At 46.6% G+C, this 16,855-nt stretch overlaps 1 protein-coding gene across 1 annotated transcript in view; it reads right to left on the minus strand.

Moving 5' to 3' along the window:
* The window catches only part of egfra (epidermal growth factor receptor a (erythroblastic leukemia viral (v-erb-b) oncogene homolog, avian)), a 56,285-nt gene extending 39,916 nt beyond the window's left edge, over positions 1 to 16,369 (minus strand). Inside the window, exon 1 of the mRNA XM_083653815.1 lies at positions 16,118 to 16,369. Within this exon, the coding sequence (XP_083509941.1) occupies positions 16,118 to 16,196 (79 nt within the window). The 5' untranslated portion in view covers positions 16,197 to 16,369. The remainder of the gene's footprint in view (positions 1 to 16,117) is intronic.
* Between the last annotated feature and the right edge of the window lie 486 nt (positions 16,370 to 16,855).

Raw genomic sequence — 16,855 nt, forward strand, 5'->3', positions numbered from 1 at the left:
ATTCATATTAAAAACTGTAATCAGCTCAGGGAGAGGCTGTTGATGCAGTGGATAATAGATCCAGGGCTTATCCCCACTGCCTGGCATCCGTCCAACTATGCACTCCAGGGTATTTCTATCATGGAGCCCATGATGTCCCCATCTAGATAATATAGCTGTTGAACGGCAGCAGTTAGCTATAATACAGATGAAAGATGAGAGTGTTGGATATTGATAACGGATCAGTTATAGGTTGGTTGTCAGTCACGATACTAGAATTTATAACTGCCGCTACCGATACCCAGGAAAATATGGATACTCAATACGGGGCGGATGACAACACATCAAGGCATAAAAATAAACGAAGACAGGTGGACGGACAGACGCACGCTTCTCCATAATCAAGGCCCAAAAAAACCCATTAAAAACTGTGCACTTACACAGCAGATTACCCCTGCTCTCAGCCTATCACAACACAGCAGATTACCCCTGCTCTAGTCATCAGCCTATCACAACACAGCAGATTACCCCTGCTCTAGTCATCAGCCTATCACAACACAGCAGATTACCCCTGCTCTAGTCATCAGCCTATGACAACACAGCAGATTACCCCTGCTCTAGTCATCAGCCGATCACAACACAGCAGATTACCCCTGCTCTAGTCATCAGCCTATGACAACATAGCAGATTACCCCTGCTCTAGTCACCAGTCTATCAACACAGCATTACCCCTGCTCTAGTCACCACCAGTCTATCAACACAGCATTACCCCTGCTGCTCTTGTCATCAGCCTATCACAACACAGCAGATTACCCCTGTTGTAGTCATCAGAACACTTTTAACTCGTTAAAGCAACAAGTTTGATTTTTCAATTAAAGCTGCGTTCACACCGACCTATTATTATTAAAGTTTTTCGCTGGCATCGAGTTTACATACAAAGTCAATGCAAATGAGCGATTGAGCGTATATTCGCCCGGGAGAAAAATCGCTGGGCGTCCGAGCGACAGAGACAGAGCGATAGGGAGAAAATACGCTCGTCGCCCCAGATGAAATATCCCAACTCGAGCGAAAATACGCTGGCATCAGTCGCTCGCTGTTCAACGCTGATTGGCTGCCGTGTGAGAGCGAGTCAAGGATCACACTGGCTTGGAACAAACCGCTGGTTTATTGTGTGGCAACAAACCGCATTGACAGGCTGCTGACATGAAGTGAAGTCTGTACTACCGGTATGTAGCTCGCGTTAGGAGCACGCTGATAGGCTTAGCTTGTAAACATCTACGGTGGCTCGTAGTGGACAAACATCATGACATTGCGTAACATTATAGCCCCCACATGTCCGTCAATTCATGTGCCTGTTGATGAGCGATTTAAACAGAGCGACAGAGCGATTCCAAAGGGTTGAATCAAGCGACAGAGTGAAAAATAAATATCTCGGTGTGAACACAGCTTAAGAGAAAGCACTGCTGGTATCAATACTGTTGCCATTTACATTTTTTGTATCGATCGTATCGATACCTTTTGCAAATAAGTATTGTATCCGTTTCACTTTTTTCTATGGATACTTTTGACACCATGCTGTGGGTGTCATGAAGCTATACTTCAGTCATGTACTGTGTGTTGTTGAATACATGGCCTTGACTATAATGCTTTTGTGGGCATTCATGCAATGAGAGGGTCAATTGCATTCTTTTTTATGGAAGGCAAATCGCTGTCAGTGAAGCATGTAGAATTCTTCATTTTCTACAGGCCTCTGGCTACAATGATGACAACATGTTCCGCTCAAGCTCCCAACAGGAAATTAATTTTGAGCTCAACGAAGCATCGGTGTTGTTCAAACTTACACCGAGCAATTAGAAAAGGCACTCCACAAGGCGTGTTGCGTTGAGAGTGTATAATGTTTTACTGCTCTGGGAGTCAAACAAATCACAGAGATCAACTCGTTCATCTGGAACCCAGTACGCCACGATCACAGTATTATTGACGAGCGGCGCTGTCATCCTCGACCTATAAAACGGCCGGGATAAAACATATTTTACAACGCTGCTGATGAAATCCCTTTTGAAGTGCTGCAGGCTTGTAAAGGTCTCCTCCTCCGCTAGCACACACCCCCACCACAGCACACTGCCGGCAACCCTATCATTATTGTGGTAATTCAGGCAGGGCTATGTCATGAGGAGGAACGTCTGATTTACTTCCCAGCAACGCGCTGCACCAGTCTGTGAACCCATTATTTGTCGGTTTGGTTTCCATGGCTCTTGTGGTTTTGAAGACAAACCTTTGTTTGGGCATCTACAGAACCGATCAAATCACTCATAAATCATTTCCCCAACAGTGTACTTTTGTTCATTTCTGAGATGCAGACGTTATTTATCTCGACTGATATTTGTCTGTAGGATTAGATATCCTTATTTATAGATCAAAAACAGCTAAATTAACTCTGTGCTACTAGCCTCCGTAACTTGGAGCAGTGGTTCTCAAAGTGGGGACCCCCAGCGCTCCTTGGGGGGGGGTTCCACGGGGTCCCCAACAAAAAGGAGAACAATTCATTTGAACTATAATTCCGTCCCTAAGTAACACAATGACAGCATGTATGACTACTTTGGTCATGGGTTTCATACACTTTCTGTAATAAAACATCTAAAACACACCCATCATATCAGATGGGGGACCCTTGGACAAAATCTTATCAAATGGGGGTCTGTGTCAGTTGAGGGGTCCATGACATGAAAAGGTTTGAGAACCACTGCCTTTCTCCTCAGTGTTGTTGACACAAAGCTATATAACAAAGTGTCTAAAGTCATGTCTACAGAGCACATTAAGGTCAGGGAAGACAGACAACCAAGGCCTAGAGATAAAGAAGCTTTTGTTCAACTAGACTTGGGGTTTCCATGGAGAAGGGGCCATAGGTTCATGTCTGGTCTATACAACGATACATTGATCTCTTAGTTTCCTCTCTCTTTGTGTATTTCATTCGTGCATGTTCTCCCATTAGCTCGCACACACTCGCCCTGTTTATATTTGGCTATTTGTCAACCTTAATGACATTATTCTGCACAAGAGACTCATGTTAGGAAGCCAAGGTATTATTCTGCACAAGAGACTCATGTTAGGAAGCCAAGGTAACCATACCAAAACAAGCCTAATGTACAGTACGTTCGGGAATCCAAGCTTTGCGCTCTCAGCTCTGTAGCTTGTCAATATTCGGCCTATTCATCGATGTGACAGGTCTAGACTGAAAGAGACCTGGAGGCTTTACAGGTGTCAGGTAACAAGTCATTTTGCATGTCTGTCCATGTTTACTCTGCCCGTGTGTGGAACTCCGTACTACTCTAGTGGCAAGTTTCCTATTTTCCTACTCTTTTCCTACTATTTTCTCTTCACGTTGTCGGCATCCAAGTGTTTCCGTTGGAGTTTATGCTGCTTCTTAATTCAGTTGAAAAGTTACGACATTAGAGGAGCTGTTGTTCTTTCCCTTGCAGAGGGCAGAGTATATGGCACTGCGCTTCTGTTTTTATGTGACTACCGGTAGTTCTATTACTGTGCGCTACTATGTAGCATTACGCTAAATAACAGAAGGTCACAAAAACCTTGATTGACACTGGAACCGCACCCAGGTAATGAAGCGTGTAATGTTCTCATACAGTAGGCAAAACAAACACTCTTCACTCAGAGGTAATCAAGTTATGAAAAATAACGGACAAGCCTGATCAGGATTCCCTAGAAAGACTGGCAACATAAGATGAATGACACTAAATCATCTCAAGTAAAGTCAAGCCAAGATAAACTGTTGTCTGTGTGAAATGTCTTGTTACAGGTTTCCTATCCTACTGCTTGCAGGTGTGTGTGTGAAAATACGCAACTTCCAAAGTACCATGGTGCACAAACACAGACAGATCACAACCAAAACCAATGCATAAAGAAGGACAAAAAGCATAATGGTGTGGTTCAAGTGAAGACTGTTTAACTAGAAGAGCTTTAACAGCCTTTTAATCAGGATGTGATACAGGAAGGCCCCTCTCCGCCGTCTGCAAAGGGGAATTAGAAATTAAACATCCTGGATCTCAATCCCAATATCTTCTGACAGATGCAGGGAATTCATTAACAACAATTGGATAAATGAACTATAATGTACCATAAGGTCCAAAACCGCCAACAGTGAGTCAGAGCTTAAACACACCACTTAGTTTACGGGGGCCAACGGACCACACAGGAAGAGGCTAAATGTTATTAGGGAAGCACGATTCAGAGATCAGCCACCACCCTCCGACCAGCGCTTTCTTTTGGAATATTCGGAGATGGAGATTTGTTTGTGAAGCCATTGTTCTCGTCCCTAGAGGGGATTGCTCTTTTGCGCAAGCGGCGTTGGAAGCAATGCTCCTCACAAAGACCTGCGGCGAAGAGAAGACACCACACCTAGGTCTTCGTGGATTCCAGTATGCAGAGTGGGGAGTGGAGGAAATTAGAAGGGACACAGATACTGCAGAGGCCTCTTTGATGAGCGATGAAGCAACGGCATGGACACCCAAAGTCAAAGATCTCACCCTGTCCTTCTGATGTTTGTTTGTGCAGTCTTGACATGCTTGTTTTTCTGCCCTGCAGCGATTCTTACTTTGATCTGTGCGTAACCCCTGTCCAGTGGCGGACTGCATAATCGGGCACGTCGGGCAAATGCCCGGTGGCCTGGCCTGGCCTGGCCTGCAAAAAAAAAAAAAAAAAAAAAAAAAAAAATTTTTTTTTTTTTGCAGGCTAGGCCAGGCCACTCACTGAACAGCAGGCCAGGCGCCGCCTACTGGTTTACTAGTGGTTTTATTACTTTATTCAGGTTTAAAGTGGGTGCATCTCATTGTAAAATTGGACTTGGCCCAAATTGTTCTTCAATGTCAGGGCGTCATTGTAAAAGAGGGCTTGCGCTCTCAACTGACCTTTCCTGAATAAATAAAGGTAAATGAATGAAAAAAAAATGAATGAAAACGGCCCAAATTGGGCTTCAAACGGCCCAAATTGGGCTTCAAACAGCCCAAATCTGGCTTTAAACGACCCAAATCTGGCTTCAAACGGCCCAAATTGGGCTTCAAACGGCCCAAATTGAGCTTCAAACGCCCCAAATTTTTCGCCGCCGCCCTTCGGACGCCGGCACGCGCGTCGGCCCGTATCAGCCTGGCCTGCTTGGTATCTAATGCCCGGCCTGAATTATGATCCCAGTCCGCCCCTGCCCCTGTCTGTCTCACTGTCATCTGTCAACACTACTTTGTCATTATGACATGAAGATCCACAGATTTGAGTACTGAATACAAATGTACCAACGTATCCCTACTCTGAGAAGCAACCCAATTGTCATTTTACATGTCTGAAAACGCAGGGAATCCGGCTGCAACTAACGATTATTTTCATTATCGATTAATCTGTCGATTATTTTTCCGATTAATCAATTAGTTGGTCTATAAAATATCAGAAAATGGTGAAAAATGTCGTTCAGTGTTTCCCAAAGCCCAAGATGACGTCCTCAAATGTCTTATTTTGTCCACAACCCAAAGATATTCTGTTTACTGTCATAGAGGAGTTCACATTTAAGGTGAAGAAGGTGGAATCAGAGAATTTTGACTTTTTTTCTTAAAAAATTACTCAAAAGGATGAATCCATTACCAAAATAGTTGTTGTCGATAAATTTTCTGTCCATCAACTAATCGATTTATCGTTGCAGCTCTACCAGGCAGGGAATGTAGAATATCAACATAAATTAGAAAAAAAAAAAAGTTTGTTAATTAGGCTCGAAAACCTCCCTCCCTTTCCAACGTTAAACGCATAAAACAACCTTGGTTATGTTTAGCAATAAAACAACATTTGTTATTATGTTTAGACAAGTAAAACAACTTGGTTATGGTTAGGCAACAAAGCAAGATGGTTATGGTTATGGTTTGGGTTCAAACTGAAAGTAAAAACACGACGTGCCTTCCTCGGGAGTCGAACTGGTGATATCTTGCTTGCTACAAGTCGGCCAAACCGGTGACGTAGTCTACTTCAACATGAGACAGTCATTAGGCTAGATGACGCGTATAACGTTAATATTCACATATAGAAACGTGATATGAAACGTATTTTCGTTCAGAAATGTTCATATATTACATTTCCGTGGATTCCAGAAACGTACAATGCTGACATTTTATTCTGGCAAATGGGCTGACTGCTGAGAGAGAGAAAACGAGCCACAGACTATTTCTGTTCACTGTCCTTCTCAGTTGAGCTGAGCGGAGCGGAGTGAGGTTTTGCTGTGTGACAGTGCCATGGTTTTTTAGCTGAGCGGAGACAGAGGCCTCCAGGATGGAAACACACTCGGTGTGTGTGTGCCCACTTTCCATCTTGGCTTACGATACTCTGTTTGACAAAACTACGCCAGTGATTTTAGCCTGACAAGACACTAAAAGCCTATCAAGTCTGTTCTAAATGCTATTCAACATTTATAAACGGACAAAAATCGAATTTATTCACCACAGAAATAAAATATGGTAACGAACGACTTGTCCAATGACTCCAGCTGACATCAGTGTTCTAAGGTTCCATCACGTATTGTGACAAGTGCGTAAATACCTGGCTGCCGATAACCATTATTAGTGGTTACGAAGAAGGCAACCATGTTTTTGATGTAACGTTACTCCTGTTTAGACTTGTTTTAAAACACTATTGTCAAAGCTCTACTATATGCAAACATACTGTACATACAACAAAACGAGGACTATCAGAAACGGCTGCTCACCCAGTAAAAATAGATTGCTACATCACCTATTGTATATTACTGCTTTGGCCTGGATTGAACTTTGAACACAGAGTAATGCAAATATTACTGATGTTCAATATTAGTGTTATATAGTCATGTGTTATTATAATAAGATTAGATTGACAACAAAAGGCATTCCGCTAGAGCAAACACATGCTTATTTGCAAAGAAAATGATTGCTGCATTGATTTATGTCTTCTAATGATATGGTAATTATTTTCTTTCTCAATAGGGATTAAACTCAACTGGCCATAACTAGGGATGTTCGATATTGGCTTTTTTACCGATATCCGATAATGTCCAACTCTTAATTTCCGATACCGATATCAACCGATATCAACCGATACCGATATAAGCGGGCTTTTTTTCCACCAAAAATTCACGTAACAAGTTACATAATGTAGCTTAATGTAGCTGAAGAGTTTAATATATAATATGCATGTTGTGTTAAAGTTGTAAGTGTTAGAGAAGCGAGCTTGTGACCAGAAGGTCGTCGGTTCAATCCCCGGGACCGGCAGGATAAATCTGGGTGGGGAAAGTGAAAAGGCAGCGCTTGCCCCTCCCTCATTACCACCACTGAGGTGCCCTTGAGCAAGGCCCTTAACCCCAACCGCTCCAGTGGAGCTGCTCAGTGGCCAACAGATCAGACTGTGGTTGTACTGGTCAGCTTCCAGGTATGAATGTGTGTGTGAATGTGAACAGGGCACTCCTGAAAAAGAGAGCATTGCTCTCAGTGAGACTCCCCCTGTATTTAAAAAAAAAAAAAAAATATCGGCATGAAAACCGATACCGATATTTTCCGATATCGATTTTTTGTGCTAATATCGGCCGATAATATCGGTAGGCCGATAATATCGGACATCCCTAGCCATAACCATGTAAACTCATGAAAGCATAGACCATCCCTCCGGTGTCCTCAGTAAGAGATATGCTGTAATAGATAAGACGTACAAAAGGTGGGCTAATGACTCTATTGGAGCAGTCTTGGCCTCTTTTCCCTGTTAACACGACACGGCACCTGATGAGATGAGATGGGACGATAGCAGGAGGGGTTTTTTTCCAGCCTGAATTCCTGGCTCTCTTTCCACTGGAGAGACTCTATGGAAAGATCCTGGAAAAGGCCATAAAGGCAGAGGATGACTTTGTTACCACGTATAAACAACGCACACAAATCAGTTCAATGAGTAACCACGTCCAGACAGGTCACTGACTCCCTCCACGCGGTGGTGGTTGTACACAAAACCACAAACTATATGTTTTGTGGCTGCAGCGTTCTCCAGAGACACGACAACACAATGCACACTTCTAGGAGGAAGAGGGATTGTTTCACATAATTGAAAGCATTGATGTAGCATGTTAGTAGTAATTGCTTATCTCATTAAGTATTTATCTCATAAATGAAAGCAATACGTAAAAGGCTTGGTTGTTTTTACTGAACCAAACGTGCAACGAACAAACTGCTACTATCAATTGCGGAACTGCTCGATTTTTAGGGCTTAACGATGGATGAACTGCCTAAAGATGTGTTCTTTACGGTAAAATGAAAGTAAGCGGAATAACAAAAGTTGCTTCCTTTCTGTGTCTCCATCTGGATGGCTTTGCGTGTCTAGCCTGGGCTGTGTCTGTTGCACGCCACAGATCTCCACCAAAGTATCCGTGCTGCCAGCCAGATAACCTGCCCTGACAGAGGCACCATTGTCCCTCAGTGTAACCGAAATCCTCCAGCTCGCCTGCTAAAAGTAAAATCTCTGCCACTCAGACCTAGTGCAGTTTATCAAAGCAGGGAAGCAGGGGGGGGGGGAGGGAGGGAGGGGGAGAGGAATTCTCCCCCAGCTCCCACGCCCCCCCCCCCCACCCCAACCCATGGCTCTAGCAGATGGAAGTCTGGGAAGGTCGTCAGAGGTAGGTACAGTGCGAGCAGCAGCAGCAGCAGCAGCAGCAGCAGCAGCAGCAGAACCCCTCCGAACCCTAGAAACCAGACTTGAGATTCTCCGATTACAGAGGATCATAACCTATATTTCACTACCGCCATCCATCTAATCCCAGAGAGTGGGCTTTAATGAAAAGAAAAGATCTGGTTTTGTGAAAGCGATGGAGAGAGAAAAGAGGTGATTGATGAAGGAGGTTGGCCTGCTGCTGCTGGAAGCCAACGCAATGCAGAGGGAAAAGCACTTACTCAGAACAATGCTCAAATGCATTGCAGCAATAGATGGGATCGAAAGTTTGCCATGGTGATTCAGCTGCATGGGCAACTTCTGCAGGTGTGCAAGATGCAGAGTACATTTACAGGAACGATGGAGCTGGACTTCAGCCCATAATATTATCTTCCAATCTCGTTCTGTCGAGAACTAGAAGAAGACATTAACTCTGTGAGACAAAGCATATTGGTGTAAGCGGGTTAGCCTGTGCCAACGCCAGCCTGAGAGGCTGGCATTAGGGATTAAGGGTTTAGCCGCGACATGTCCCTGTGATTAGTTTGATCTTTCACAGGTTATCTCATAGCCCAGTTACAGGCAGAGGGTGGCCTCAGGCAGTTCATAGCCCAGTTACAGGCAGAGGGTGGCCTCAGTCAGTTCATAGCCCAGTTACAGGCAGAGGGTGGCCTCAGTCAGTTCATAGCCCAGTTACAGGCAGAGGGTGGCCTCAGGCAGTTCATAGCCCAGTTACAGGCAGAGGGTGGCCTCAGGCAGTTCATAGCCCAGTTACAGGCAGAGGGTGGCCTCAGGCAGTTCATAGCCCAGTTACAGGCAGAGGGGGGGCTCGGGCAGTTCATAGCCCAGTTACAGGCAGAGGGTGGCCTCAGTCAGTTCATAGCCCAGTTACAGGCAGAGGGTGGCCTCAGGTAGTTCATAGCCCAGTTACAGGCAGAGGGTGGCCTCAGGCAGTTCATAGCCCAGTTACAGGCAGAGGGTGGCCTCAGTCAGTTCATAGCCCAGTTACAGGCAGAGGGGGGCCTCGGGCAGTTCATAGCCCAGTTACAGGCAGAGGGGGGCCTCAGTCAGTTCATAGCCCAGTTACAGGCAGAGGGGGGCCTCAGGCAGTTCATAGCCCAGTTACAGGCAGAGGGGGGCCTCAGGCAGTTCATAGCCCAGTTACAGGCAGAGGGTGGCCTCAGTCAGTTCATAGCCCAGTTACAGGCAGAGGGTGGCCTCAGTCAGTTCATAGCCCAGTTACAGGCAGAGGGGGGCCTCAGGCAGTTCATAGCCCAGTTACAGGCAGAGGGTGGCCTCAGGCAGTTCATAGCCCAGTTACAGGCAGAGGGGGGCCTCAGGCAGTTCATAGCCCAGTTACAGGCAGAGGGGGCCCTCAGGCAGTTCATAGCCCAGTTACAGGCAGAGGGTGGCCTCAGGCAGTTCATAGCCCAGTTACAGGCAGAGGGTGGCCCTCAGGCAGTTCATAGCCCAGTTACAGGCAGAGGGGGGCCCTCGGGCAGTTCATAGCCCAGTTACAGGCAGAGGGGGGCCTCAGTCAGTTCATAGCCCAGTTACAGGCAGAGGGGGGCCTCAGTCAGTTCATAGCCCAGTTACAGGCAGAGGGGGGCCCTCAGGCAGTTCATAGCCCAGTTACAGGCAGAGGGGGGCCTCAGGCAGTGCATAGCCCAGTTACAGGCAGAGGGGGGCCTCAGGCAGTTCATAGCCCAGTTACAGGCAGAGGGTGGCCTCAGGCAGTTCATAGCCCAGTTACAGGCAGAGGGGGGCCTCAGGCAGTTTATAACCCAGTTACAGGCAGAGGGGGGCCTCGGGCAGTTCATAGCCCAGTTACAGGCAGAGGGAGGCCTCAGGCAGTTCATAGCCCAGTTACAGGCAGAGGGTGGCCTCAGGCAGTTCATAGCCCAGTTACAGGCAGAGGGTGGCCTCAGGCAGTTCATAGCCCAGTTACAGGCAGAGGGGGGCCTCAGGCAGTTTATAGCCCAGTTACAGGCAGAGGGTGGCCTCGGGCAGTTCATAGCCCAGTTACAAGCAGAGGGTGGCCCTCAGGCAGTTTATAACCCAGTTACAGGCAGAGGGTGGCCTCGGGCAGTTCATAGCCCAGTTACAAGCAGAGGGTGGCCCTCAGGCAGTTTATAACCCAGTTACAAGCAGAGGGTGGCCCTCAGGCAGTTCATAGCCCAGTTACAGGCAGAGGGTGGCCCTCAGGCAGTTTATAACCCAGTTACAGGCAGAGGGTGGCCCTCAGGCAGTTCATAGCCCAGTTACAGGCAGAGGGTGGCCCTCAGGCAGTTTATAACCCAGTTACAGGCAGAGGGTGGCCCTCAGGCAGTTTATAACCCAGTTACAGGCAGAGGGAGGCCTCAGGCAGTTTATAACCCAGTTACAAGCAGAGGGTGGCCCTCAGGCAGTTCATAGCCCAGTTACAGGCAGAGGGTGGCCCTCAGGCAGTTTATAACCCAGTTACAAGCAGAGGGTGGCCCTCAGGCAGTTCATAGCCCAGTTACAGGCAGAGGGTGGCCCTCAGGCAGTTTATAACCCAGTTACAGGCAGAGGGTGGCCCTCAGGCAGTTTATAACCCAGTTACAGGCAGAGGGGGGCCCTCAGGCAGTTTATAACCCAGTTACAGGCAGAGGGTGGCCCTCAGGCAGTTTATAACCCAGTTACAGGCAGAGGGGGGCCTCGGGCAGTTCATAGCCCAGTTACAGGCAGAGGGAGGCCTCAGGCAGTTCATAGCCCAGTTACAGGCAGAGGGGGGCCTCAGGCAGTTCATAGCCCAGTTACAGGCAGAGGGGGGCCTCAGGCAGTTCATAGCCCAGTTACAGGCAGAGGGGGGCCTCAGTCAGTTCATAGCCCAGTTACAGGCAGAGGGGGGCCCTCAGGCAGTTCATAGCCCAGTTACAGGCAGAGGGGGGCCCTCAGGCAGTTCATAGCCCAGTTACAGGCAGAGGGGGGCCTCAGGCAGTTCATAGCCCAGTTACAGGCAGAGGGGGGCCTCAGGCAGTTCATAGCCCAGTTACAGGCAGAGGGTGGCCTCAGGCAGTTTATAACCCAGTTACAGGCAGAGGGGGGCCTCAGGCAGTTCATAGCCCAGTTACAGGCAGAGGGGGGCCTCAGGCAGTTCATAGCCCAGTTACAGGCAGAGGGGGCCCTCAGGCAGTTCATAGCCCAGTTACAGGCAGAGGGTGGCCTCGGGCAGTTCATAGCCCAGTTACAGGCAGAGGGGGGCCTCGGGCAGTTCATAGCCCAGTTACAGGCAGAGGGTGGCCTCGGGCAGTTCATAGCCCAGTTACAGGCAGAGGGGGGCCTCAGGCAGTTCATAGCCCAGTTACAGGCAGAGGGGGGCCTCGGGCAGTTCATAGCCCAGTTACAGGCAGAGGGGGGCCTCGGGCAGTTCATAGCCCAGTTACAGGCAGAGGGTGGCCTCAGGCAGTTCATAGGCCAGTTACAGGCAGAGGGGGGCCCTCAGGCAGTTAATAGCCCAGTTACAGGCAGAGGGGGCCCTCAGGCAGTTCATAGCCCAGTTACAGGCAGAGGGTGGCCTCAGGCAGTTCATAGCCCAGTTACAGGCAGAGGGAGGCCTCAGGCAGTTCATAGCCCAGTTACAGGCAGAGGGAGGCCTCAGGCAGTTCATAGCCCAGTTACAGGCAGAGGGGGGCCTCGGGCAGTTCATAGCCCAGTTACAGGCAGAGGGGGGCCCTCAGGCAGTTCATAGCCCAGTTACAGGCAGAGGGGGCCCTCAGGCAGTTCATAGCCCAGTTACAGGCAGAGGGGGCCCTCAGGCAGTTCATAGCCCAGTTACAGGCAGAGGGGGGCCTCAGGCAGTTCCGCCTCATATCTGCACTCCGGCAGCCTGGAAGAGAGACAGATACGACACTGAAAATATACAAGTGTTTTAGAAATATCTGAGTGGGCATGAAAAAAAAAGACCCGGTCGCATCCAATCGATGGCGATGCCACGTCACTTTGAGCCTGTGATCCTGTGAGTTAGCGCAGTTATTACTTCCCATTGGCTGCTGGAGGAAAAGGTGGGCTTTCTGAACAACTTCCCCCGCAGATGATGACAGCTAATAAGTGAGAATGCCAGCACGCAGGACGAGGAGTTTCTATGATTCAGCAGGTCCTGCCTGACTCCCACAGCCTCCTTCATGCCCTGCCAGGCTGTCACTGCCTGGACCAGTGGCAGGTGGGCTTCTTCCTGTGGGACAGAGAGAGAGCTTGGCTGCTGCGGACGTGCATGATCAGATCTCAAAATCATCTGCAGCCTTAATGCATCCCCCATACAGGATAGCAACATCCAATAAATACGTTCAGATCCACTCGAGAGAACTAAAAGGGGACTTTAAGTTCATTTTTGCCACTAATGTACTCGATACTATCGATATTATTTGAATAGGGCTGGTACTCGATACCAAAGGTATCGGCCCAAATAATCCAATAACCTAGTATCGAAACTTCTCCAGTCAAAGGAAGCCTGCATGCATTCGATCCTTTTTGCACACAGATCTAGAAAAAAAATACTATTTGTATGGTTTTGCTCGCAGCCAGCCAATCACCGCAAGCTTTCTTCGATTTAATGTGACGTGTGATTGGCCCACTATACCGCAGCAGCTACAACCCATACAGTCTGTCGTGGTGAAGTCGAGCACTGTGTGTGTGACGGAATTGGCAGTTCGGCAAGATGACACCAAAACATTCAAAAGTATATTGCTAAAAAAAAGGGGGGGGGGGGTGTATCAAATGAAGTACTCTTATGGTATCGGTATCACGTTTGGGGTATCGTAATTTTTTAAATGATACCAACTATGTAGGAAGTAAACGTGGCAGTGCAGCAGGGATGCAGAGAGAGAGATGCGACACCTGAAAATACACACTCCAGCTCGTCAACATGTCATCATTACTGAGGAATAGCCTCTCTCATCCATTCCTAGGTTTCCTTCTGAGTTCAGCTTAATGGATGAGCCATCTGCTAACTGGGTGGCACAACCTCATGAACTCATTGTGGCATCCTTGAGCCACCCTTTCTCGAATAAATAACTCAAATTAATTCATGTGTTACTTGTCTTTACTCGTCTTTTATCCAAGCATTTGGTTGTTGTTTTTTAATTGCATTTGAGCATTTTTGGCTAAATGAGAGGGCGGTGGACTGCTGATGCCTTCGGGACATAATTGCAACATAATTTGCACCTCGTCCAAATCAGTTGGAACATTTTGGACACTGTGTGCTGGGAAAAACACTGCGTGCCACACAGCAACATCTGTCTCAGCCCCTGGCCAAACAACAACAACAAAAACTCTCTCTGACCATATTGTGCAACTCACATTTGCCTGGAAATGGAACAACTGGACGAGTGGCCAAAAAGGAACATTAATTAAATCCAATTATACTGCAATTACCATAACGAGCATTACAGCATTACAGCGATTTCTTATTCTTTAATATAATCCAAAAAATCCTTGTTTAATGTCGGAGACTCCTTCTGCTGGGTAAAATGTGTGCTGTCTAGTTTGTTTAGCAGCCCAGAAATATTTGTCTTTTTGGCTCACAAACACGTTTGATTTGTTATGGTTTCTCTACAAAGCTGTAACTTGCTGAGGATAAGAAGCGACCTGCATGTGCAATGCGCTGCCATAGCTGCTTATCTGCTTACAGTATGGGCAACGACGACAGCGTAATGAGCCGGGACAGCGATGACTGATGAAAACAGGAAGTAAAGGTCACGGGGGATTAAAGTGGTTCCTGTCCTCCGGCCACTTTCTCTCCTCCCGACACCTGCCCTTTCCCAGACCTGACTCACACTGTGAAACCTTACTCAGCACATTCGGAATGACTTTTCTCATTTGGAATTTCATTCGAACCACTGACATTCCTGCTGAATTTATTGTCTTCATTCAAGACTCATTCCCATATAGTAAGGTGGTTTTTGATAAATAACCATCAGTAATGTGGATATAATGACTAAGTGGCTAAGTCTGATAAGTTCACAAAATTACATCACTCGTGCTTCTGTAATGCAGCCTTTAAAACCAGGAAAAGACAACACCTACGCAATATCACGATATTACCATCCAAAAATCTAAGACGATATCGAGTCTCATATCATGATATTGATATAATATTAATTTATTGCCCAGCCCTTGTTCTACTTTTAAAACAATACTGCAGGGCATCAATTTGTGGAATGTTGGATGTTGTTGAAAGCATGCAAGAAGCATTAAAGTAACAGTCAAAACAGTGCAGCTTGTGTCTTTATGACCTTTACTTCAGGGCCAGGAGACTGAAACAAGCAGGCCAAGACAATCCATGAGCCGGGTTCCATCCTCCTTGTTTTATACCTTTCAGCCTCATGTAGGCCTATTGTTTATACCTACCTGGCTTAGGTTGGACTACATATCAAAAGCAACTTTTCAGTCCAAAGTAAAGAAGTAATGCGTGTTCATATTTTGACCTGATTTCCTTTCCCTGATGCAGACTGCGCACATGCACACATCAGCTGCTTGTCATGCAAGAGGATGTTTAAAATATACTGTATATATACACCCAAAAAATAGATGTACACAGCTGGGTAGTGAGCGGGAAGGACATCTCAAACTCAAATGAGAAAATATGGCAATGTCAATCATCAATGTGAGGTCCAAAGTACAAGGAGAAGTTAGCAAAATAATCAAATGCACTTTTACTCTGCGCGTGTGTGCGTGTGTGCGTGTGTGTGTGTGTGTGTGTGTGTGTGTGTGTGTGTGTGTGGTGTGTGCGTGTGTCAGTGTGTGTGTGTGTGTGTGTGTGTGTGTGTGTGTGTGTGTGTGTGTGTTTTAACTAAATATGTCAAACAGTGTAGGCATATTGCACAATGGTTGATGGGGGGGGCAATGCTCCCACCATCTCTGCTCACAAATACTGCAAAAAAATAAAAATAAAATAAAATAAATAAAACACATTTGCTCAAGGGCCTGGTAAATGCGCCAGTAATTGCACAATCCACATCCCCTCCCTCCCTGCAGCAGCATCAATCTGGTGCAAATTTGCGTAGCCTACTTTGGGTCGTGATTTGATTTCACACGGGATGTGGCAGAGAGGGATGCGTATTTGCGCAACGAACTCATTGGCAAAAACTTTCCTCTCACCAGGCACATATAGTTTCTAAAATATATACAACTGTATTACTAGCAGAGTAGTCGTAGCTAGCTAACATTACACACGTATTTGCAGCCACTCTGTGTAGCTTATGCCAGGTCACAGCCTAAGCGAGAGGCTGGCGTGAAACTTTTCCCACGGAGGATCAAGTTTCTACTGTTTGAATAGTTTGTTTCCATGAAGCAACGCTGGACAAACACTGAGGGAAGCTTTTGCCACTACTACAGTACTACTATTACCCTACTAGCCTGCTGCTACACAGCTACGTGACGTCTATAATGTAATAAAATAAGTTCCTTGACTTACCTTTCTTTTCCGGCAGACAGGAGCCCAGGCAGAGCAGAGAGGTGAGAGTGATCCACGTTACAAACTGTGTTGTTGCCATCGTGTTTTCACAGCCTTTCGTTGGTCCGCCGCCAATACAAAGGTGTCATTCCGTGTCAGTGTAGGACGATAGACTTGATTCAACTCAAAGAAAAACTTTGAACTTTTCCTAAAGGACTTCTTTTTTCCTGGGAAACTCTAACTCTTTGACAGCTCCTCCTCCTCTCTCGTATCTTCTCCAGCAGGCACTCGGAGGCGCTTGTGAGCGAACCGAGGAGAAGCTATTGGCGGCTCTGACGTCAGCAAGAGGGAGGTTTGATGCGTTTCTCAAACCGCTCAGGTGGACAGTCACAAACAAAGTCTGCTTAATAAACAAATAAACAAACAAACAAACAAACAAACAAAACAAACAAATAAATAAGGCATGCATAGTCTATACATTTTATATGTATTCTGTAATTAAAAACGTGGGTAAACTGAGTTTAGATTGATTTGCCCTTCACTTCTTCTTCACTTCACCCTGCTTATTATGTGAGTAGTACACTCAATTTTTATTTATTTTATTTATTTATTTATTTATTTCAGGGACAGTGCAGCATTAATGAACATTTGCATGTAAATGTGCCGGATTATAGCCTTAGCTAATTTCCATCCGTAGTCCCTCGACAGGTGAGGTAATAGCACATGGTGTGGGCTACTTCATTTTTTTTTCTCTTGTTC

This window comes from Poromitra crassiceps (genome assembly GCF_964638095.1).
Source record: "Poromitra crassiceps genome assembly, chromosome: 17".
Lineage (NCBI taxonomy): Eukaryota > Metazoa > Chordata > Actinopteri > Beryciformes > Melamphaidae > Poromitra > Poromitra crassiceps.